The 23,269-nt window shown below is 42.0% G+C and overlaps 1 protein-coding gene across 1 annotated transcript in view; it reads right to left on the reverse strand.

The window, feature by feature from the left end:
- TRIM37 (tripartite motif containing 37) overlaps positions 1 to 23,269 on the reverse strand; it is a 51,269-nt gene that overhangs the window by 24,095 nt on the left and 3,905 nt on the right. The window contains exons 2-17 of the mRNA XM_060258815.1: positions 22,722 to 22,823; positions 20,685 to 20,725; positions 19,796 to 19,912; positions 18,932 to 19,019; positions 17,063 to 17,185; positions 13,740 to 13,863; positions 12,448 to 12,515; positions 11,745 to 11,869; positions 10,635 to 10,685; positions 9,665 to 9,746; positions 8,564 to 8,640; positions 7,178 to 7,357; positions 6,061 to 6,175; positions 5,042 to 5,254; positions 4,104 to 4,240; positions 2,392 to 2,486 (exon numbers count right to left, since the gene is read on the reverse strand). Coding sequence (XP_060114798.1) covers positions 2,392 to 2,486; positions 4,104 to 4,240; positions 5,042 to 5,254; positions 6,061 to 6,175; positions 7,178 to 7,357; positions 8,564 to 8,640; positions 9,665 to 9,746; positions 10,635 to 10,685; positions 11,745 to 11,869; positions 12,448 to 12,515; positions 13,740 to 13,863; positions 17,063 to 17,185; positions 18,932 to 19,019; positions 19,796 to 19,912; positions 20,685 to 20,725; positions 22,722 to 22,823 — 1,738 coding nt within the window. The remainder of the gene's footprint in view (positions 1 to 2,391; positions 2,487 to 4,103; positions 4,241 to 5,041; positions 5,255 to 6,060; positions 6,176 to 7,177; positions 7,358 to 8,563; positions 8,641 to 9,664; positions 9,747 to 10,634; positions 10,686 to 11,744; positions 11,870 to 12,447; positions 12,516 to 13,739; positions 13,864 to 17,062; positions 17,186 to 18,931; positions 19,020 to 19,795; positions 19,913 to 20,684; positions 20,726 to 22,721; positions 22,824 to 23,269) is intronic.

Consider the following 23,269-nt stretch of genomic DNA (forward strand, 5'->3'; position numbering starts at 1 on the left):
GCTAACAGCTACAAGCACGTGACGTGTATCAGTAGCCCTGGAGGGTTTCGTAAAATTCATCAGCATTATAAATTCCTATAATGTGAATGTGGGACTGCTGTTTGGCTATGGCTACCTAGTCACATGGCTGGCTGGAATAGGGGAATTCAGGCCCCAGTGTTATACTAGAACTCGTGTCGAACAGGGAAGACTTGGTCTGCTGCATTAGGTAATTCTGCCATCCCTAGCTTGCTTTAAAGGTGCAAACCTTGAATATAATAGCAATCACAGACTTCTTTTCCTTAAAAAATGATGTTTCCACTCCCTTTCCCCACAATCTTTTCTAATATCCATACATCAAGAAATAAATCTTTATCTCACTTCCCCACACCGTAATTTCTTCTGGAGGCCCTATTAGCGCCCCAGTCCCAAACATGACATTTGTGAATAAGATCATACCTGTTCATTCTTCTGACACCCAATATCTCATCTAAGCTGAGCTCTCAGGTACTTTGTGTGCAGCTTTAGCATGTCAGGCTCAGATAGCAAAGCCTCCCCAGGCAGGCACAGCACTGGTGCACTAATGCTGCATGAATAGCTGGACACACGTGCACCAGGCCACATTAAGTGAAACACTGGGCACATATAAGATCATGTGGGTGAATTCTTTTCGCCCCATATTTAGTTAATCAAATTTAATTAAGGGATGAAGGAAGAGAGGTCAAAATAATCCCATAAAACCATACCAGGGCATTCCAAGTAGGACAAGAGATGACACAAATCTCCCACCACACCAACAAAACACAGGGGAATTCCATCAAACTGTAGGCCAGCCTGAGGAAGAGCAGCAGTAACAGAGAGGTAGTTACAAGGTAGTAATAGAAAGTATTTATATGTGTGTGTGTGTGTGTATATATATATGTGTGTGTGTGTATTTATGTATATGTGTATATATGTATATATATATACACACACATATATTGGCCACTGTGTGATTCAGAGTGTTGGACTGGATGGGCCATTGGCCTGATTCAACATGGCTTCTCTTATGTTCCATTCCAATTACCTGATTGTAACATCAGGAAACTACAGGCAGTACCACAGAAACACTGTACACTGGCTTGCAAATAACCATGTGTTTTTAAAGAGCAAGAATTGCCTTCTTGAGGGGGGGGATGGGGAGAGAAGTATTCTCTTTTAGGCCATGGATTTTATTTCAGCTATGTGTGAGCAGCAGGGCTCGTAAAACTGTGCAAGTTCACAGGATCTGTGGACTTACATCCTACATATCTTAAAATTCCCACTTAACTTTTTGTCCTCCTGCTTCTTGCATACCACACCTTAACAGGTATTACCCCTGATGGCAGAATACTCCCCATATTAGTATTAAATACAGGAGAAAAAAATTGCTTGTTGTGAGGTATTTAACTGGACTCGCTATTTAAGTCCAATCTGAGAAAGATTCCAGCACTCATGTGAAGAACTCTGCCAAAGCAGGCAAATTGGAACAAGTAATTAAAACACTGGGAGATTCCTTTAGGTGGGCTGAGGCATCACTGAGTAAGGATTTTACAGACAGCAGCAGTAAAAGGAGGGGGGGGGGGGAAACAGGACATAGTCACTTTTGTTCTGCATATATTATACCCCGTCTCTGCTCCAGTAAGGGGGGTGGTATTAATCAGTTAAATATGAATTAATTTCCCAGCTTAGAAAGAATTCCATCAGAGGTATAATTTACCTGTCGTATGCCAGTGATTGCTAACTGAGCCACAATAGGGTTTAGACAGTTAAGAGAACTGCAATATAAACCCATCAGTGTCTCCCCCATAGAATCATTAGCAGATCTTTGCTACATTTCCCAATAGATCTTGGCAGCAATGGCATTTCAAATATCAGTTTTAAAACAAGTCATCTGTGATTCTGAGTCCTAATAATACTATGAATCTGCATCTGAATTAGTCAAACTTGCAGTGCGAGAAACTATTCATTTACTCCCTTCCCCAGCACAGATTGCAAGTTTAAACCATACAATGTATTTACAGTACGTATGCACAAAAGTGTATCGGATCTTATGCGGGAAAGGAAGTTTTACTCAAGTTGAGAATGACACTAACTAGTTCTATTTTAGAACGAACTATTTTAGACAGAACACACTGGAAAGTGCTGGTCTTCCACTGACGTGCTTAAAAAAAGTCCAGCTGCAAGCATTCTACGTCTTGCAGCCAATGGGAACACTGCCCTACATTGCAATAATCACTACACAGTACATGATGCAGCAGTTCCAAAAATAGAAAATCCTGCAGAACACACAGCTCTGTGTTGCCTCTGCCATGACACTGAGAGCCAGGAGAACAAGGGAGATCAGGCTTGACACCAAGATACAGGCCCAAGGAAAATGGTCTTCCTGCATACCTGATGTACCAGCTGCAGCACAAGCCACTTCCTCCACAAGGTTTCCTTCTTCCAACTCCATGTGATTGCTGTATTCCACATCATTCTCTCCAGACCTTACAAGCAAGATTTTTTTTTGGGGGGGGGGGGGGGGGGAGGGAAGGCAAAAACACCCAGCTCTGTTAGGCTCCCATCTTCAACTTATCATTCCAAGTATCTTAATGGATTCTAAGCTGCACAGACGTACATTTTATTTATTGCTATTGTACGAAGCTGGCCAATTCAAACATGTCTGGATTTTCATTCAGCACTGAGGAATATAAGAGACCTGCTGGATCAGACCAGTGGTCCATCTAGATCAGCAGCATCTTTCATGAAGTGGCCAATTCCTCTGAAGGACAGACAAACAGGACATAGAGACCAAGGGCTTCCCCAATGTTGCCTCTTAGCACGGATATTCACATGTTTGCTGTCTCTGAATATGGAGGTTTCCTTCTCCATGAAACTGTGGAACCCTCTTTTAAAGCCACACATGCTTGTAGCTATCACTGCATCCACTGGCAGTGAATTCCATAACTCACTGATGAAAGTATTTCCTTTCATCTGCCCTGAACCTGCTGCCCAGCAGCTTCATTGCATGCCCCAAGTGCTAGTATTTTAACAGAGAGAAAACTTCTCTATCCATACTCTTTGCCCCAAGCATAATTTTATAAACCTCTATCATGTCTGTTTTCTAAACTGAAAAAGTCCAGCCTCTTCAGCCTTCCCTCACAGGAAAGGTGCTCCAACCTCTTAGTCATCTCGGTCATCTCACCTTCTGACCTTTTTCCAGCTTCCACCTGATAACAAGCAGCTCAGGCTTGGTTTAGCAAAACCAGCAGCACACTAAGGTGGCAAAACCCTGAGGTGGTCAAGGCAGTCTATTACAAAGTCAGGCAAGGATGCCATTTCAAATGCTAACCCAAGAAGAGGAAAAGAAAACATTCCTGAGTGTTAAAATATATAGCACATCAGGGAGAAAGCCACCATAACTTGCTTCTTGAGGTGCTAATTTTCTACAGGCAGGCAGGGAGGGACCATTTTTTATTTAGGAAAAAGGAAAAGGAAAAAGAAAGGTCCCCTGTGCAAGCACCAGTCATTTTCGACTCTGGGGTGACGCTGCTTTCACAACGTTTTCACGGCAGACCTTTTTACGGGGTGGTTTGCCATTGCCCTCCCCAGTCATTACACTTTCCCCCCAGCAAGCTGGGTACTCATTTTACCGACCTTGGAAGGATGGAAGGCTGAGTCAACCTTGAGCCGGCTACCTGAACCAGCTTCCGCTGGAATCCAACTCAGGTCGTGAGCAGAGGGTTCCAACTGCAGTGCTGCAGCTTTACCACTCTGCGCCACTGGGCTCTCTTTTTATTTAGAGGAACATTCAAAAATATGATCCACACACCTGCCATGTGAAACAATACAATCCATTCCAGAACTCATTCTCCTGCATGCAAAGACTAGGTCCTCAGCCCATAGGAACTATTGCCACTGACTCAGGACATATTTAGAGCTTTTTAGACTGCAACAGGAACTGATTAGAAGACACCTGGCTGAGTTCTTCTGCTGAAGATGTGCAGGTCTGGCTCTGCAAGCTGCCTGGCAAATGTATGAATCTGCTTTCAAACAAAGGCAGCTCCTCATTTCATTGCAATGAAGATGAACAACAAATAGAAAAGATTCTTGCAGCCACTTACATGGTCTCTTCATCTATATCGTTCTCCTCTGTGTTGCTGGTTGCTGTTGAGCTAGCAGAGGAACTGCTGCCATCCAGGTGGTTCATCTCTTCCTCCCCAGCAACATCAACATCCAGATCTCCATCTGAGAGTTCATGCTGGAGACAAGTCATGCAGGAAAAAAAAAGTAGCTGAAATACTAAGAAGAATATCTGGAAGTCAATCCCCTTATTTGATTACAGGACTATGCAAGTGACTTTTGCTTAGGCCCTGCCAATGGGAGGACCCTTGCACTTTTGAAATATAAAGCAGTGGAGTGAAACTCAGAATCTACTCCCCCCCCCCTCCCTGAACTAGTAACTTCTATACACAAAGGACGAAGAAAGGAAAGATCCAGGAACCAACTTATTCCAAACCATCATCCATTTATAGTGTGAGAATCTCATGCTACATATGGGTATTGGAATCATTATCCACGACAAACGTTTGAGTCTAAGTTAAGAAAGGATATGATTTTTAAATAAGTTTCCAAGCCTTTCCTGAGCATGAGTTGAAAGAACAGCATAACTAGGTTTTGCATAACACCACTTCATCGTAATATTGTGTTAAGATGAATCAGAGTATCTTCCAAGAAATTATTACTTAGTGGATCTATGCAAGAATGGGTCTGAACTGGCATAATCATCAACAAATGGCTGCCAAAAAGCAAACAATAATCCTGCCCTCTGAGAAGTTTTATGTGAAGTCGGCACATCAAGAACAAAGATTCTAGTCTAGCTCTTTCCATGCAGTCCTATGTTTTCCCACTTACTCAGGTAAAGGAATTAACTGCTTGCCACTAGTATGAAGCGGTCCACTCCATTCCACCTCCCCAGCATTCAGTCACCTCATTCTATTTAATGCATAGAACAGACTTAAGCTTGCCAGGAATGCTGGGAGCACAACAGATAGGCGCTTACATTAAAGTCTTCATAATGTACTTTCTCCTCTTCCTCATCCTTGGCATCTCGAGGCCCTGCTGTTGCAGCCACAGTCTCAAGACGCAATTCTGAGTTTGGTCCCGACTTTTTGGGTCTTGCTTCTGGGCCATCATCACTCTGTGGGCTAAGATGAGTGTCTGGAGGAGACACGCTGTGGGCTTTCTGGGTACGGGACAGCTCGATTGTAAGCCTCTTAATGTTCGAAACAGAAAAAAGAAAATGTTAATATATAACAGACCTAAAGCAGTGCTAAAGCAATAGTAGTTCAATACAATTCTAGAATAACCATTCCCAAATGTAGCGTGTTTGGTGACACACACAAGAGCAAGCCACGAGAAATGTATTAAACAAAACCATTAAAGGCTCATGTGAACACCATCTAAAGAGCAAGATGACCACTGCATATCTACATGATCTTTCCTGGAGGCAGTCTTTGCATTGGGTGGAACTGAAAGAGCGAGCGTATAAGGAACAAGAAAAGCTACATACAGAGTAAAGTTCTCATGTGTAAGAGTCAAAATGTTTCTAATTCTGAAGAAAAGCATGCCTCAACTAGCAAATGCTGAGGGAACAAAAAAGAGACCGATTTCTCACTAGCATTGCTCCACCCCCAGGCTTCTGTGCAAGCAATCGATTTCTCACAGTTGCTCCACAGATGCATTTCGATGTGGGGCTCCCTCCAGTTCCCCACATGGTTTTGTGATACTGTCTTTTAAGGATTACAATGCTGTGCAGGGAACTGAAAGGAGCCCCGCATCAAAATGCAGCCACAGAGCAACTGGTGGGAAATTGATAACTTGCGTGGGGGGGGGGGGGGACAGAAGCCAGGGGGCAGAGCAAAACTAGTGAGAAACTGGTAAGAGACAAATGCTGTAATGTTTTGTTCCTCAACAACGCACTAGCCCAAAGACTCTGCCATCTGTGTAGCCAACGGTAGCGTTATCCAATATCATTAACTGCTCTTAAGTCTAGCATTTGCATACCAAGCTGCTGCTTACCTCTTTGAGATTATTTATTTGTTGGACATTGCTTGCCTGAGCAGCTTCTAGCTGAGAAATGTACCAGTGCTGATCCCGACATTTCTGGAAGAAGGTAGGTGAACGCACCTGGAACCTTTAGAGAAGTGGTCATGAAGCATGGAGGGGAGGTGGCGAACAAACTTCATAAAACTCAAAAAAGCCCCATGCAAGAAGAATCACTGTACCTAATATTAGAGTGGCTGGTTTTCAAGCCAATCATAATATCAGAAAAATTAGGACACCCACAGACATGGTAGGAATCCGCTTATTCAAGTGACACCCCCTCCTCAAAGTACGTAGAATGGAAAAGAACACAAATCCTTGAACTATTATGACTGTGAACAAATTTGAAATATTGAAGGAAAAAACCCCCGAAAGTCAGTGCAGGTGGAACGCTTGCACCAATGTTGCTAAAGCAGAACCCTGGGTAGGAGAAATCGCACTCCCCACCTTCATCTTGTTTCTCTCTAAACCCTTAACCTGCAGTTTTAAAAATAATAAAATCAACCAAATAAGGATGAAAAGGAGCACACACTGTTTACTGAGGCCATTATGGCCAATATTGTGCTTGGGCAGGGGGCAGTGGGAGGGCTTCTAGTCCCACTGGTGGACCTCTTGATGGCACTTGATTTTTTTGGCCACTGTGTGACACAGAGTGTTGGACTGGATGGGCCATTGGCCTGATCCAACATGGCTTCTCTTATGTTAATATTCTACCACTCTTAAGGAGCAGAAAAAATATTACAGATGGCCTTTCTTTATAATGAATGCTGGCACGTGTTCAATAGATTCAAAGATTCCATATTTCATTCAGTACTAGACAGATCACCTACACAGATGAAACGGCAATAGCCAAATTTAATTTATAGATTAGCTGAAAGGCAGGTGATTTAGTTAGGTGAAATCCTCAAATCATCTGACACTTGCACTAACAATTAAGCCAAATCTTTCTAGTAACACACTTTTATCCAAATAGCACTGCATGAGTGCTAGAGGTCAGAACAGCATGCAGTACCAATTGCCCCAGCCAGGCTTACTGTGATTGCTTCTGCATGACTAACAGACTATTTCTTGGTTCAGTGACGTGCTTGCTTACCTCAATATGACCGTGTCGTTTTGCCTGTTCAGGTAGCCTTCATTGGCAAGCAAGTCCAACCGAAAGAACCTGTTGTAACCCCAGCACTCCCCAACTTCAAAATCAGATGCAAATTCTCGAATGATGTTTTTAGAAGAATCATTTGTGGACTGATGAACCATTTCCACACGGTACTCATACCTAAAAAGGCAAAAGAACAAACCCCATGATCTGCAAATGGTCTAGAACGATTCTCCAGAAAGGTGCTTTTAAAATGAAACAGGTAGCATTTTTAGTGAAGAGCTGGCAAACTTTATTTTACCATAATTTGAATGTGCTGACTCTAAATATTCTGTTTACAGAGTTGAATTCTAATAGATGACCTAGAAGAGTTGAACTAAATGGCATTCAGATGACAAGATTCAATCAGGACTCAAAAGGTTAAAATTGTGATTTGTAGAATAGCACAAGTTTCACCCTGCACATTCCTAAATTTAATTTTAGGTTAACCACCTTTTATCAATGGCTGGGCCTCTGTTTTGCTGTCATTAGTATCAGTACATCTACCTAAGGCAAAGTTTAGCAACAGGGTGCCTGCCAAGTGTTTTTAGAAAGTAGGTGGGACTCTATTTTTGCCTAATGGAGCTCCTGCACAGCAGAGCTTCTGACTTGCTGTGCAGATTGAAATAACAGTGTTGCAGTGGCAGCTGCCACCACAGTATTGGTTTTATTCTCACTCTTTTCCAGTGTATTTTTAAAAATTACTCCTCTTATCACTTGCACCTAGGCTTCCTGGATGTGTGGCCATTTTGTCACTGGTCCCACCTCCTGCGATTGCTAATTTGTGGTTGCACTCACTACCTTGTGTCAGAATTCAAATGGTGCCCACAAGCCTCAAAAAAGGCTGGAGACCCCTGGCCTAACGGATATAACACTTTGGGCATCTGATGAACTGACCTTTAATGGGAAAAAAAAAAAAGCTTATAATTTTGCCATAAATTAAAATATACAACAAATTTTGTTAGCCTGCCAGGTTCCACTAGACTAACATGACTTTCTACCTGGAAACATCACTTACCCTGTGGCACTGAGTTCTGCAAGTTAATGCATCTCCTTTGTAAGTCTTAAACCTATTGCCCATCAAGTTAATTGGATACTACCCCTGCCTCAGTTGCAGTATTTGGGGCAAAGGAAGGAAGTTCTACCCATTTACTTTGCACTGCATATTATTTAGAAGCCTCTAGGATGCTCCCTTCTCTGCCCACCATCCAAAAATTAAAAGCCCCAAACTCCTTTAAATCCGATGTCCCAATTTCTGACAGCTTTTGTGAGCATCCTTCCAAGCACTGCAGTACCCTGGAGATCAAAACAGAGGGAGCAAGAGAAACACCTAGCCATTTTTCTTACTTGGATGTTTCTGGTAATCCAGCAGAAAGCTCAAGGAATACAGACAAATAGTAGCCTCGAACAACTCCATTTCCATCCTTTAAAGACAAAAAAAAGTTAAGTCTGTTATAAAGTGTCCAGTGGCTGTGAAAAGAAGGTGTGTTATATCACAGTTTCCCCAAATTGAAAATATAAACTGACAGAAAATTATTTTGCTACCAGGACTGCTGGTGTGGATAGGGGGATAGGCATTCAAAACTTTAGGGGCCCAAATGTTAGGAGAATAGTAACAATATACTTACACTCAGGGCTTTTTTTTTTGTATCAGGAACTCCTTTGCATATTAAGCCACACCCTCCTGATGTAGCCAATCCTACTGAAGCTTACAGTAGACCCTGTAGTAAGAGTCCTGTAAGCTCTTGGAGGATTGACTACATCAGGGGTGTGTGGCCTCATATGCAAAGGAGTTCCTGCTACAAAAAAAGCCCTGCTTATGCTAATCAACTACCTTGCATGTGTTCTGAATGTAAAGGCAAAAGAGGCAGCAAGAAACTTTGTCTGGGATCCCATAGCAGCTTTCAGCTGCCTACTTCCCCCCAAAACTCATGCTTGGATGCCAATACTGATGGAGTCCAGAATCACCACCTTTAGGAAACTGTCTGCACACTGAGTCTCTTCAATGCCCTCTGCCACTTCATTCTTCTTCATTTTAAGACGTTGTTCACTGGCAGGGCACTCCCCACTCCCCCAAATTTACAGAATGGATACCAGCAGACCAAGTTATGCTAAGACAGGATTTAAGCACAATGAAATTGAATTTTTGTTACTCCCTTTTTGCTCCATGTGCTTTCAGAGAGATTCTTATTCTCGAGCTTCAAAAAATACAAAAAGGATTCTTTAAAGCAGGTATTCCACAAATCTATGGCTTCCCTATGTAAGGAAAAGTCTGCCCATCCACATGGGAATGGCATCCTACATTGAAAACATAAACATTTCTTATATACATCTTTAAGAATACAATGCTTCTGAACACAGCAAGTTAGAAAATGTTATAATGCAATGGGAGAGGAATTCATAGGTAAAACAAGTAACTTTTTTATTAGTACTATCGCTGAAACTCACTGGATAAACCTTTAGCCTCCAACATAGTCCAGAAACTTGAAGAGGTGGACTGTAGACAGGATCTGCCCGCTGGCGCAAAGTACTGTAAAGAAAATGAAAAGAAATCTCCAATGAAGAGATTAAAGTAAAGCCCTCAGTACAAAACAGGGATGAAGAACTTTAAGAAATGATTGCCTCTTAGCACATTATTTCCAGCCGTGAAATTAAGTGTTATTCACCAGAGTTATTCTTCCATCATCTTATACCATAAAATTACTCCTTTCCATCATTCAACACTATCCTATTTTATGCTGTTGTGATCCATCACATCTCATCTTCCAAGGCTTCTGCCATTAACTCCCTCACTTTTCTCAAAACCATAGACACATTATCCTTTCTCCTAATTCCACTTCCACACTAAACTTTTTCTTTCTCTGAACAAAATTCTGTAAGTGGGACTTCTCTTGAATTTCATTATGCCATCCAGATAAACACAGTCCTTTTTGGTATAAAACTTTTGCCCTCAAATTTTCACTGCAGTTTCAGGGAGAGGCACTCTGTATATGCTTAAAAAGCACATTCCAACTGCAGCAAACACGTGATATGGAAACCCAAGTTTCAAAGCCTGAGAATGGCTTCTGGAACAGATTTCGGAACCATAAGGTCAGTTCAGTCCAGACCGAATCAATTCTACTCCATCTGCAAAAATGAGCTGATGACATGAGTCTAACTGGTGAGTCACATATGATCAGCTGGCTCTGCTCAATTTTTCAATGTGCCCCCATCACAGAAACAATAACACAAGGAATAGTGTGTATTTGTGGGGAGTTCCCTTTTATACAAATGTATTGCCCATCCTAATTCACCTGTGCTGGGGGTCAAATCCCAGCACTTGCCTCTCACTTCTAGGGTTTGAGCCTCCCTCGCATTTTGCCCTGAGATTACTTCTATACAAGCAAAAAACTCATACTTACCTAAATCATGTTCCTACCTGAAATTCTCCAGGACAAAGGTAGTTGAATCATAGGCTGGTACTAACTCACTGCAGGGAGAAAAACAAATGATGAATAAGACAGTGGGATTTCCAGGTGTCACTGAAACATGGACAGGAATACAAGTTGTGGCACTCTGAACATCAGCGGTCATTTTGTAGAAAAATAGTTGGTGGAGCTCATCCAGGGATTGTTATGCAGCTGCACATACTATTCAATGGACAAGGAGGTGGAACTCTGAGGAGGAGGTGGAATTCTCAGGAAGGTTCAGGAGCTGCACTCCTGTGAGCTCCCACTGAATCTGAGGCCTGCTAAACATACACCCACAAAACTCAGGGATGCTTCAGACTTCATCCACAATATTGCTAATTACATTTTCTTAGGCTGGCTGTCATGCTGGGATACCTCCACTACAGATCATGCTGTTGAACAGAACAGAGGTTAGGATCAGATACTGGACAAGTCCAGTTCAGTTTGTTTTCTTCCACCTGCATGGGGAAGGGGATCTCATAGCCTGAGGCACGCTCACTACCTCTCCCTGAGATCTGAGCAGGCCTCAGGTCAGGCATACAAAAACAGCATCCCAATATTGTATCTTGTATACGCTGTACCTGAAGATGTGGGTTTGTACACAAAAGCTTATACCCAGAATAAAACTTTGTTGGCTCTGAAGGTGTCACTAGACTCAAACTTTGTTTTGCTGCTTCAGATCAACATGGCTATCCACCTGAATCTAAATATTATGTTACAGTTTTTATCCGTGCGACTGCACATTAATCCAGCATAAACACTTAACTGAGGTGAGATTGCTACTGAACTGAATGAGAAGCCTTTTTTACACAGCACATAGGACTGATGAGCTATGGCTAAAGCATGACCTCTTCTGCCCTCTTTGCACAGGGCATGTGTTACCTGCCCAGGAATTCTGCACACAGATTTGACCCACGGCCCGCCTATTAGAAGGACAACAATCGCTTACACAAGTTGGACTCTTCAGACATCATATTCTACATGTGGGTGTGGGAAGGCTTGCGTAAACCAGGCTTATAATTTCTGTTACAACATTCTCCAAGAAGGAGCAGGCCTGTCAGAGGCTACTGAGGCTGTACCTTGTGAAGTCTGGAGGGACAGGCGTAGTGACAAAAGAGGCCATGGGCTTCCTGTGCACTTGCTGGAACATCATCAAGATCTCTGAGCTTTTCATTATCAGTTCGCTTTTACTGCATGAACGCAGCTGTAACAAAGGAAGCAGGAGATATTATTAACCACGTCAGGCAACAGTTTAAGCAGCTGTTCTTTTGCTAGATTCCAGATGAAACAGTAGCAACAGTTATAGGTATAGCATGCTTGGGATGTGATATCTAGCGCAGTGACATGTAAACACTAAGAACTCAGATGGAAGGGTGGTTATTTAGGGCTTTATTTTGAACTCTTGAAATTGTAATTTGTAATCCTCCTCGAGCCATAATAAAAGGTGTGATATATTTTATTTAATTAATAAAAATTAATATGATTAATAAAATAAACATCAATCTCATAGAAAAGGTAGCTGGGCAGAAAAAGTGGCCCAAACTTTCCCAGGTACTTTAGTATTTCTGACAACACATTTAATTGATGACAGAAGAATGCTAGTTTTTGTGGGGGGTGTTAATTACTAACAAGCTTACAGTAGCTCACAAGAATAAGGTTCTTCAGAGAATTTGCATGTAAAACTAATTTCAAACTAATCCAAGTTCACATTATGGGGGGATTGGACAGATTCAAGCAGGTGAAATGTCCTCAGCTAGCTTAAAACCATTTTGTTTCCATTACCTGGTGCTCTACTTCCTGCAACAGGGACTCTAGGAGTTCTGTTTCTTGGGTTAGTGAAGTCTTTTGCCCTAATCGGAGGACAAACAGAAAATGAAGATAGAATTCTTCAGACTTAAATTTGCTTGAGGCTTTATTCCCACCCAACAATATGTAGGGGAAATATGAATTTTACAAGTGTGTGGTTAGACAAAAGAACCCTGATCACTTTACCCAGAAATGTCTAAGAGTGCCCCAAAGAGTGCAACGAAAATACTGGGTTAGCTTCATTCAGCAGAGCAACTGATCAATTAACAGCACAAAGAACAATGGTTCTGAAGTTGAAGTACATGTTTCAGACAAGGTGTGCAAGTGTATGGCATAGAAGGCATTACCTGTGAACAGGCAATCCATCCTGCAAGTACAAGAAAAAAACAATGGGGAATGCCTCCAAAGGCAGTACTTGCCTGCTATCTGGAGATATTACAAACAGTTGCTAAAAAATAATTTTCCTTAAAAAATGGCAACCAATTAATGGTGAGCACCAATCAGAATTTAAAAAAAAAATTACTGATATTGATTAAACATGGTAACCCTGACAACTTTGGGTATGTTTTTCAATTGTCCTCATACCCAATTCTAGAACTTAAAGATGTATATAAAAGGATATTGTACAGTCTGATGGTTTAAACCCATGAGTTCGAAGTCTCTGATATGACTCAGTTCAACTATGAACTCACTGGGTGGGCTTCCAAGCCCCAACATAAATTCATATAAAACAATGCTGATTAACACACGGTTGCGATAAACGTTATCAAGATAACATAAGGTGGTCTAAGTATTAACAACAAAGCTACAAAAATGTGACTCACCGATTTCCCACTAGCCTCTTACTCGCCTCCTCTCAGCAGGGCTTCTGTCGGATTTCACATAAGCTGCCCCGAGGCTGCAACTTGCGCCGCCTCTTTTTTTACACAGCAAACAGGATCCTCTGAAAACCAGTTTGTGTTTGCCGTGCGAAAAAGGTAAAGCTAGTTGCAGCCCCTGGGGCAGATGGTGTGAAATCCGAAGGAAGCCCCGCAGAGAAGAGGAGAGGGAGAGCGGCATAAGGCGAGTGGGAGACTGGTCACTGTGTTCAACAACTATCATTTTAGTTTCTCTCAGTGTTTTTCTTTTTCCAAATTCTAATTGCTGCTGTCTCAGAACTTCTGTGGGATGACCAAGGTGTAGCTTAGTTTTATCCCCAAAGGAAAATTTTATTAGGTCCAGATCCCCTAATCCCAAAATCAACAAAAAGCAAAAAACGATAAGCCTACCCATTAGTGTTATAAGTTTGTTCTTCAGCTGAGTGTCCAACCTAGCAATCATCATCTCCACTGCATTTCTGATTTCTCGAACACGCTCATCTTTCGCACTGCGCACAGCTTCTACATTCCTTTCCTGAAAGACATATGAAGTATTAATTCACTTCTAGCCAGCTATGTCTGTATTCATTGAAAAAAGAAATAACATCAAGAGAGACTCATAGGTTGCCTCATGTCCAGGGTTCCCAACCTTCTTGAGCCTGTGGCTATATCTGGAATTCTGAGCCAATGTGGCAGATGCAGCACAAAATGGCTGTCACAGGAGACAGAGTCAGCCACAAAATGACTGCTGCAGCTTACTTTCAGTTACACAAGGAAGATCCTTGAACATTTAGGGCCTTATAGATAAGAACTAGCACTTATATATCACCATCATCATCTGACTTAATGAATTGCCCCATCCCGGCTGGTGCCGGGCTCTGGGCAATGTACAATGTAGAAATAGGATACATACATACAATGGGTCCAGAATGCAGCAGTGCGAGTCCTGACAAGAACACCACAGACAGCACATATTCTACCTGTGCTGCGCCAGCTACACTAGTTGCCGGCTGAGTACCAGGTTAGATTCAAGGTTTTGGTTATGACCTTTAAGGCCTTGAGAGGTCTGGGACCGATGTATCTACGAGACCGCCTCCTCCATGTCCTTGGAAGGGCATTATGCTCCACTGGTCGAAATCTGCTTGTGATCCCTGGCCCGAAAGAGATCCGACTGTCCTCAACAAGGGCCAGAGCTTTTTCAGTCCTGGCCCCGACTCAGTTGAATGCTCTGCCAGAAGACATCAGGGCCCTGTGGGAGCTTTTACAGTTTCGCAGGCCCTGTAAGGCAGAGATGATCCGCCAAGCCTTTGCATGAGGACAGCGATGGTTGCCATGCTGCTGGCACCTTTTCTCTCCACCCCCTTTTGAAGAAGAATTGCAAATTTATACCCCGCACCCTTCTCCCTGAATCAGAGACTCAGAGCAGCTTACAAATCCTATATCTTTCCCCCCCACAACAGACACCCTCTGTGAGGTAGGAGGGGCTGAGAGGGCTCTCACAGCAGCTGCCCTTTCAAGGACAACCTCTGCCAGAGCTGTGGCTGACCCAAGGCCATTCCAGCAGGTGCAAGTGGAGGAGTGGGGAATCAAACCCGGTTCTCCCAGATAAGAGTCCACACACTTAACCACTACACCAAACTGGATCCCCCCCACCCCTGATGTGAATGACTGAATAAGAGCACTTTAAAGACGCTATCAGGGTTTGTAACCTTCTTAACTTAACTGATTTTATATATATGTATTTTTTAATGTAGTACATCGCCCAGAACCTGGCACTAGCCAGGACAGGGTGATTCATCATATGCAATTAATAATAATAATAATAATAATAAATCAATAAAACCAGTTAAATTAAAACAAATTACACATCCCAATGGAGTCTCATTAAAGTGCTGTGTGGACAGATTACCAGACATTGCATCAGCGGCAGAGGGGGACCCCCCAATAGGGCAAAGGAGAGAGGTGCCAGCGTGGCAACTATCACCATCCTTATACAAAGGCTTGGTGGAACATCTCCACCTTACAGGCCCTACAAAACTGTAGAAGATCTTGCAGGGCCCTGGTGTCTTCAGGCAGAGTGTTCCTCCAAGTTGGGGCCAGGACTGAAAAAGACCTGGCCCTCATCGAGGTCAGCTGGACCTCTTTAGGGCCAGGGATCACCAGCAAGTTCCAACCAGCAGAGCGTAATGCTCTTCCAGGGACATAGCGGAGGAGGTGGTCCCATAGATACATCAGTTCCAGACTGCTTAAGGTCTTTAAATTGTGTCCAGAAATGGACGGGAAGCCAGTGCAGATTTTTCATCATAGTGATGACAAGATCTCAATATGTGACTCCTGAGAGCAGGCTGGCTGCTGCATTTTGAACCACCAAAAGTGTCTGGACAGTTTCCAAAGACAGCCCCACTTGATGTGTTACAATAATCCAATCCACAGCTAAACACAGCATAGATCATCATGCCCTGATCACAACAACTGAGGAAGGGTCATGGCATTTTAACAGAGTTCACAAAAGATGCTGTATGCCCAAGAGGAGACCTGAGCCTCAAACATAAACCCGAATCCAGCAGCGCCCTCAAGCCATATATTCCTTCAGGGGGACTGCAACTTTGTCATTGACCAACAGAATGTCAATCTTCTGTTTTTACTGACCCTCATACACCCCCTTACCATCTCCAGGCACTTCCAAAGACCTATCCAATTCTGCTGGACTCCACAGCATAAATGTCACAGGCCTGAGTAGCAATCATGAACATGCATTCTACTGAATCAGACTCTTGGTCCATCAAAGTCAGGACTGTCAGAGGCTCTCAAGGGTTTCAGGCAGAGGTCTTTCACGTTACCTAATACCTGCTCCTTTCAACTGGAGATGTTGGGGATTGATGCTGGGGTCTTTTCCATGCCAAGCAGAGGCTCTACCACTGAGCCATAGCCCCTCTCCCAGCACCACCTTCTGGAGTTGGCCAGTCAAGTAAGTGTTATACCACCAAAGCACTGTACCCCACAAACACAACTCAGCCAGTCCCCTCTAGAGTGTCACAGTCAAGAGGATCAAGACAGCCAACAGGGATACAATGTCCATATTGACCATCTGGTAAAGATCAACAGTCTGGGCGATAAAAGCTGTTTCCTTCCCAAACACAGACTTAAATCCAGACTGAAATGGATCATCTTGCAGACACAAAGACAGGCTATCATTTACTCTTCGTAACATTACAGACACTGTCTAGACATAACATAAAAATCCCAGGCAGTATACGTTATCACAGTCTCAAAAGCGCCCTCTGGTGACATAAGGAAAAGATACTATCAAACAGAACACTTTTCTGCTTCTTAAATCTGTAGTCTTATAATAAGGTATACAAAACAAAGCTGTCAGTTACAGGCATAATAAAACCCTGTTTGACCAACGGTAGTTACAATATCAATCTGTTATGCTGATATTCTCAGACTACAGGACAAGCTGAAGATCCCAGATGGAGAGAAACACTGGGGAATTTTCCTGACTTAAATTCCATGATATCATCAACTCTCAGGAGACTGAGCATGCCAGTTTCTCTATCCTTCTCCATCCCCACACCTGCCATACCTGAGCCCTGTATCCCACAGACAAAACTTATGTGATATCTATGGATGATGATTTTGCTGCTCCATCAACATGCAGTCAACTGTCAAGTTTACTATGAAGAGTGAAGACACACTGGTTCAAAAAGAAGGGGAAAGGGCTACCTCCTTACCACTTCTTGCTCCAAACTGATCAGCTCCATGAGCCTCCGGCGAAGCTTTGCAACTTCTTCATTCACTTTTGTGACATGTTGTTCATAAATTTCAGCTAATGGCTTAAATGTATGTCCCCCATGCTACCAAAAAAGACACAGAGAGATATGCACACACATTTTAGCTTCATTGCGTCAGTTCAAAACAGGATGCTTCCTTTTGCCTTATTTCACAGAGTAGACAATGTCTGATGCATTAGTATTCTTCCAGTCTCTTGGAGGCAGAAAGTGATTTAGAGTACAACACTTGCCAAAAATGAGATTCACAGCACAGTTCTTTAGCTAATTAAAATAAACTGGCTGAACACTCAGAACATGTAGACATTTAGAGCTCTTATTCCCTAAGAGGGCCAAATTAAATACCCTAGGCATGCTTATGAATGCAGGCAGCCAGGACTTTTTTTCCATGTTAAAGCAGAGCTTGCTCCATCAAGAATAAATGTTTTTCTTTAATGCAGCAACTTAAAACACAGGAACATTGTTTCAATAAAGCTGTTAAAAGCTACCAGCTACAACAATTATTACTAATATTATAACAAATTAATTATTTTTGAAATTTAAAAAGTCATGTTACAACGGAAGAAGGTATTTCAACCTGAACTATTTCAATAGAGTACTTGTCCTATTTAATTTTCCACTCAGAATTCTCACTATCATGGTTGTTTAACATCTGCTAATTTAAAATTTTACAAGAGCTGCAAGGCATGCAAGTTCTATGCCTTCTGCTTTCAGAGTCAGTGCGCTCAGTCCAAATAAATACTTCCTTTTAAAAATACTAAACCATCTTCAGGCCTTGACAAATTTTCTTTGGGTCTAGAAGCCAATCCCAAAATTTAAGAGTTAGATTCATTTCTCAGCCTTCATGCTTTGTATTTTAATAACTGTATTTTCTGATTTTTTAACCACAAAGAATAACCCTAAACTCTTCACTGTTTCCCATTATTTTTATTAAAAGGATTACAAAAGTTCTGTGGTACAGAAATAAATATGGAGTACCCCTGCCTATCATAACAACAAACAGCTAACCTCTAACCTTAACACAACCTTCTCAATTTCTCATGCTTTCATTACTACTTCAAATACCGGAGCCAGGAAAGAAAGCAAACTGTCAAGATATGAGTGCATCTACCAACACTGAACAATGTAAAATTAAGATATAACAAAGCATATTCTGACGTGAGATGATAAATAAGTGCTGCACATCCACTGAGGATCACTGAGACATATGACATGCAACCTGGTTCCCAGGATTTGAGCCTTGCTGTAAGTCAGACATAGGTTCATGCAACTCAATACTGTCAGTTATAACCAGTAATGTTCTCCCATGTAGAGAAGGGCCAACACCTGCTACCCAAGATCCTTTAAACTGGAGCTGCCAGAGAATGAACCTTAGGCCATCTGCATGCAAGGCAGATATTCTGTCAGTAAGTCACAGAGCTTAAAGGGTACACCCAATTCACCAAAACTGACATATGAAATTTGGCAAGGGGTAATCAAAGTTATTTAAAACAGAAAGCATTAAGTCTCTACGCATTTTGGGTTAGGGTGCTTGTCACATCAGGAGACATAACTATGTTTTGTAGTTAAGAGGAAGGATTAGTTTAGCTCCTTTTTAGGAAATCTAAATCCAGTTCTTCTGAGATGATAGCATATAAACAACCTATGAAAGATGCTCCTCCACAAATCATAAGCCTACATCGAGAAAGTTAATTTCAATAAGCCACAGTTGCTGAGCTCCTTTTACAGAAAAAATTACACAACTGGCAGTCCAGAAACACTAAGAATTTAAATCAGCAGTGGCTCTACAGTTATACCCAGCTTTCTACTCACCATTCCTCCCCAAAGAGCACACTGGTGGCAGATGCATTTCTTACATGTCCAACAAAACACACTCAGTTTCTCATGATGATTTTCACACCTTTAAAACAAGAAAAAGTTTAAGAGTTTTTAAAAGCTGTTTTTGCAAAGCCAGTGTATTTAAAATTACTTTTAAAGTACACCGCCACCAAGAAGCTTTTTATTATACATTGACGGTCCGGTTTAGAAGAATTTCTGATTTGCTAAATTACAAAGATAAGTTACACGACCTTATTCATATAGGCATGAGGAGTCGACTTTGGGTTATAGCATCTTTCTCATATTTTCTCTTTGATATTTTCATTTGTACATAGTCTTCCAAACCTTTAGACATCATTTCCCTTTCCATTTGTCACCCTATTCTGCAAACATCTGTCCCTCCCACAAACCTGAACTAAATTCTACTATAAGGAAATTACGGGAAACAGTTATCAAGAAGCGGTGAGCCTGAAAAAGCAAAGTCCCTGAGTATCACAAGGGTGGATACACAACTTCATTCCTCCCGTCATCCAGGAAACTCAACATAAAGCATATGTACTAACATCAATAGGGCCAGTGGCTCTTGATGGCAAAAACAGAGTAGAAGCAACTGTGAGAGCTCTGGGCTGACACTTCCATCAACAAAGAAAGTCAGGTGACTTTCAAGCCTCTATTCGATATTATAGGCCTAAACACTATGGAATCTTGTTTAACACTTTAATTAATACAACTATTGATCCAATCCCAGCATTATACCCACTCTTGTCCATGGAGATTTAAAGAACTGAAATTTGTTCCCTATTTGAAGCAGAGTCTTTGGCCAGAACTTTTCAAAACCCTTAATCCACTCCCACATACTTGTCCTTCTCATTTTCTTCCTGCTTGTTCAAATTGCACAGCTGAAGCGTGTCCAGCTGCTGGGTCACTTCCTCAGCCCAGCGACAGTTGACAAGCTCCCGCAGCTGGAGTGGAGACCTGCAAGTGAAATTAAAATAATTCAGTTCAACAATCCCAAATCAATTCTGGCCCCTCAGAAAATATTTCAGCAACTGGCATTTATCCTTTTATATACGATCAACAACTTCTAAAACACAATGTGGGTCAGTTTAGTATAGTGTTACATGGGGAACAGAAGACATAAATGAGGAAGAACAGAGAAAGATCCTATTGAAATTTGCCTCTTCCCTTCATGCACTCACACACAGACTCTCTTTCTGACCAGTACTGTAGTTCTAATATCAATGTGAAATGCTGATATTCTCATGTTACAAGACAAGCTGAGGTTACAAATAATTTTGCGTTTGCTTTGGGAGATTCTCCCCTGTAAGAAAGCTCATTAAATCTGCAGCTTTTACTAAGCTAATACTAAATTAGGAGGGGTAGCACATACAGTACAAAACGGAATCAAGGTACAGGATGATCTTGATGGGCTGAAAAACTGGGTGAAAACAAAATGAATTTCAACAGATATAAATGTACAGTCCTGCATTTAGGTAGGAGAAACAATAGGATGGGGCAGACTTTTCTTGGGAGTAGTACATGCCACTTTGGAGTCAAGAAGGAATTCTCCTTCCGGCCAAATTGGCCCAAGAATCCTGGAGGTTGTCTGCTTTCCTCTGGACAAAGAGCAGGGGTCATGGAGGGAGGCAGTTGGGAACTTCTTGCATTGTGAAGGGAGTTGTACTACATGACCCGAGGTCCCTTCCACCTCTGTTTCTGCGTTTCCCAAGAGTAACAGATAGCTTACCGACAGTGAGGACATTGGGCTCTTTGTTCTGTAAGCCAGCGCTGTCAAACAAAGATATAGAGTTTGTAAGATACAGAAGAAATGAACAAATATTAGAAAATAACATCACAGATCTCTCTATGTCTGGACTTAGGTAAGGGATGCAAATGCAAACACACACACAGGTATTTACCTTCTTTAGAAAAGAAATACACAAGATGGTGAGGTCTCAGTATGTGGGTAGTTACAGTGCAATCCTGAAAACACTTTCTTCAGAGTAAGCACCATTAAATAGACCTGACTAAGAACATGAGCAGACCTCCTTAGGATAGTGGCCTGTGCTACAGCTAACTAGGCAAGGAAATTTCATATTATTCCCACCTCCATTAACACACCTTTTAGACTACAAATAATCAGCACAGGCTAGTGTGGAAAGTAACATGAGCTCTGTACTGACATTTACTACAATTCCACCTAATTTTTAGATGCAGCAGTAACAACATTGGACTAGCAGAGAACAATAAAACTTGGTGTGCATGTTAAGTGCCATTAAGGTGCTTCTGACTTATGATGATCCTATGAATTACTGACCTCCAAAATATCCTATCATTAACAGCCTGGCTCAAGTTTTGTAAACTGAGGGCTGTGACTTCCTTTCTTGAGTCAATCCATCTCATGATGGGTCTTTCCTCTTTCTCTGCTGTCTTCAACTTTTCCTAGCCTTTTCCAGCAGCTCTTGTATTCTCATAATGCGACCAAAGTACAACAAGGTTCAGCTTGGTCATTTTAGATTTGAGGGGGAATTCAGGCTTGCACTGACCTAGAACCCATTTTTTAGTCTTTTTAGCAATCCATAGTATCTGTGAAACTCTCCTTCACCACCACATTTCAAATTAATCAACTGTTTTCCTGTTAACTTTCTTAATTGTCTAATTTCATACACACACAGTAAGGGAGAATACTATAATATGAATTATCTGGGTCACGAGCAACACATCTTTACACTTAGGTCGTTTTCGCACTCACCTTCAGCCGGCGCGAAGACCCTCTTCACCGCGCAGGATCTGCGCGGATTTCGCACTAACAGCCGCGGAGCAGCCCGAAAAGCCGGAAGCTCCCTTCGCAAAAGCCGCTCAAACGGAAACCGCCAAAAAGCAAGTTTCCGTTTGAGCGGCTTTTGCGAAGGGAGCTTCCGGCTTTTCGGGCTGCTCCGCAGCAGTTAGTGCGAAATCCGCGCAGATCCTGCGCGGTGAAGAGGGTCTTCGCGCCAGCTGAAGGTGAGTGCGAAAACGACCTTAAGGATCTTTTCTAGTTCCATTATGGCTGCCCTCCCCAGTCTCAATCTCCTTCTGATTTCTCTCTTTTGGTTGAGGATTGAGCCAAGAACAGAAAACCTTTAACAAAATCAATTTCTTCATCAACCTTAAAGTTGTGTAATTCCTCAGTATTTATTACTTTTTATTTTCTTGATGTTCAGCTGTAATCCTGCTCTGGCACTGTCTGTTTTAACCATCATCAGTAGTCATTTCAAGTCTTCACTATTTTCTGCCATTAATCTGGTGTAATCTGCATATCTCAAATTGTTAATGTTCCTTCCACTAATTTTCACTCCACCTTTATCTAAATCTAAGCCAGATTTCTTATGTGATATGTTCTGCATATAGACTAGAAAGACAGAGAAATAAAACATATCCTTGTCTGACACATTTGCCAATTGGAAGCCATTCTGTTTCTCCATATTCTGTTGGTAGCTAAAGTAAAAGGTCTGTAGCACACAAAGCAGGGGTAGATACAGCTCAGACTAGCCCAATCTTGTCAGTTCTCAGAAGCTAAGCAGGGTCAGCCCTGATTAGTATTTAGATGGGAGACCTCCAAGCAATACCAGGGTCATGATGCAGAGGCAGGCAATAGCCAACCACCTTTAAGGTCTCTTGGCTTGAAAATCCCTCAAGGTTGCCATAAATCAGTTGTGACTTGATGGCACTACCACCAGATATCCTTTTCTTCATTTGATCCATTCATACACAGAAGATGGAAACATATGCCAGCTCTGCTTACCCGAATGCAACTGAAACAGCAGAGCTTGGAGCAATGTGGACACAGGCGGGCATCCCGCAATTTCTCCATACAAATGAAACATCTGAACACTTCAGCAATGCTCTGCAAAAAAAATAAATAAATTCCAAACATGATTAAGACGAAATAAATATATCAATACTATAAGCTCATCCCTGAATACATAAATGCACAGCCCAGTTTGTTCCTGCTGACTTGTACAATATGGATCTCGGTCGTATCCTGCTTCTATGTGTGCATATCCTAAAATTTAGCCTTTAAAATCATGCAAATATAATACTGCCAACATACTTAAAAAAAAAAAAACCTCTGCTGAAGTTTTCATTTCTTCCGAATTCATAACTCTATGCTTGCGTTTGGTAATCAGAGCATAACGGTAAGCAGGTACTTTAACTTTCATCCTAATAAAAAATTCAGCAAAGAGATGCTTATGTCATCCACAGAAGTAGAGCAGCACCCACAAATTGGCATCAGAAACATCTTTCACAGCATCTTTGTCTGCAGCTGTGTGTTTACTTCTTGAAAGACAC

Source organism: Heteronotia binoei, chromosome 18 (assembly GCF_032191835.1).
Source record: "Heteronotia binoei isolate CCM8104 ecotype False Entrance Well chromosome 18, APGP_CSIRO_Hbin_v1, whole genome shotgun sequence".
Classification (NCBI taxonomy): domain Eukaryota; kingdom Metazoa; phylum Chordata; class Lepidosauria; order Squamata; family Gekkonidae; genus Heteronotia; species Heteronotia binoei.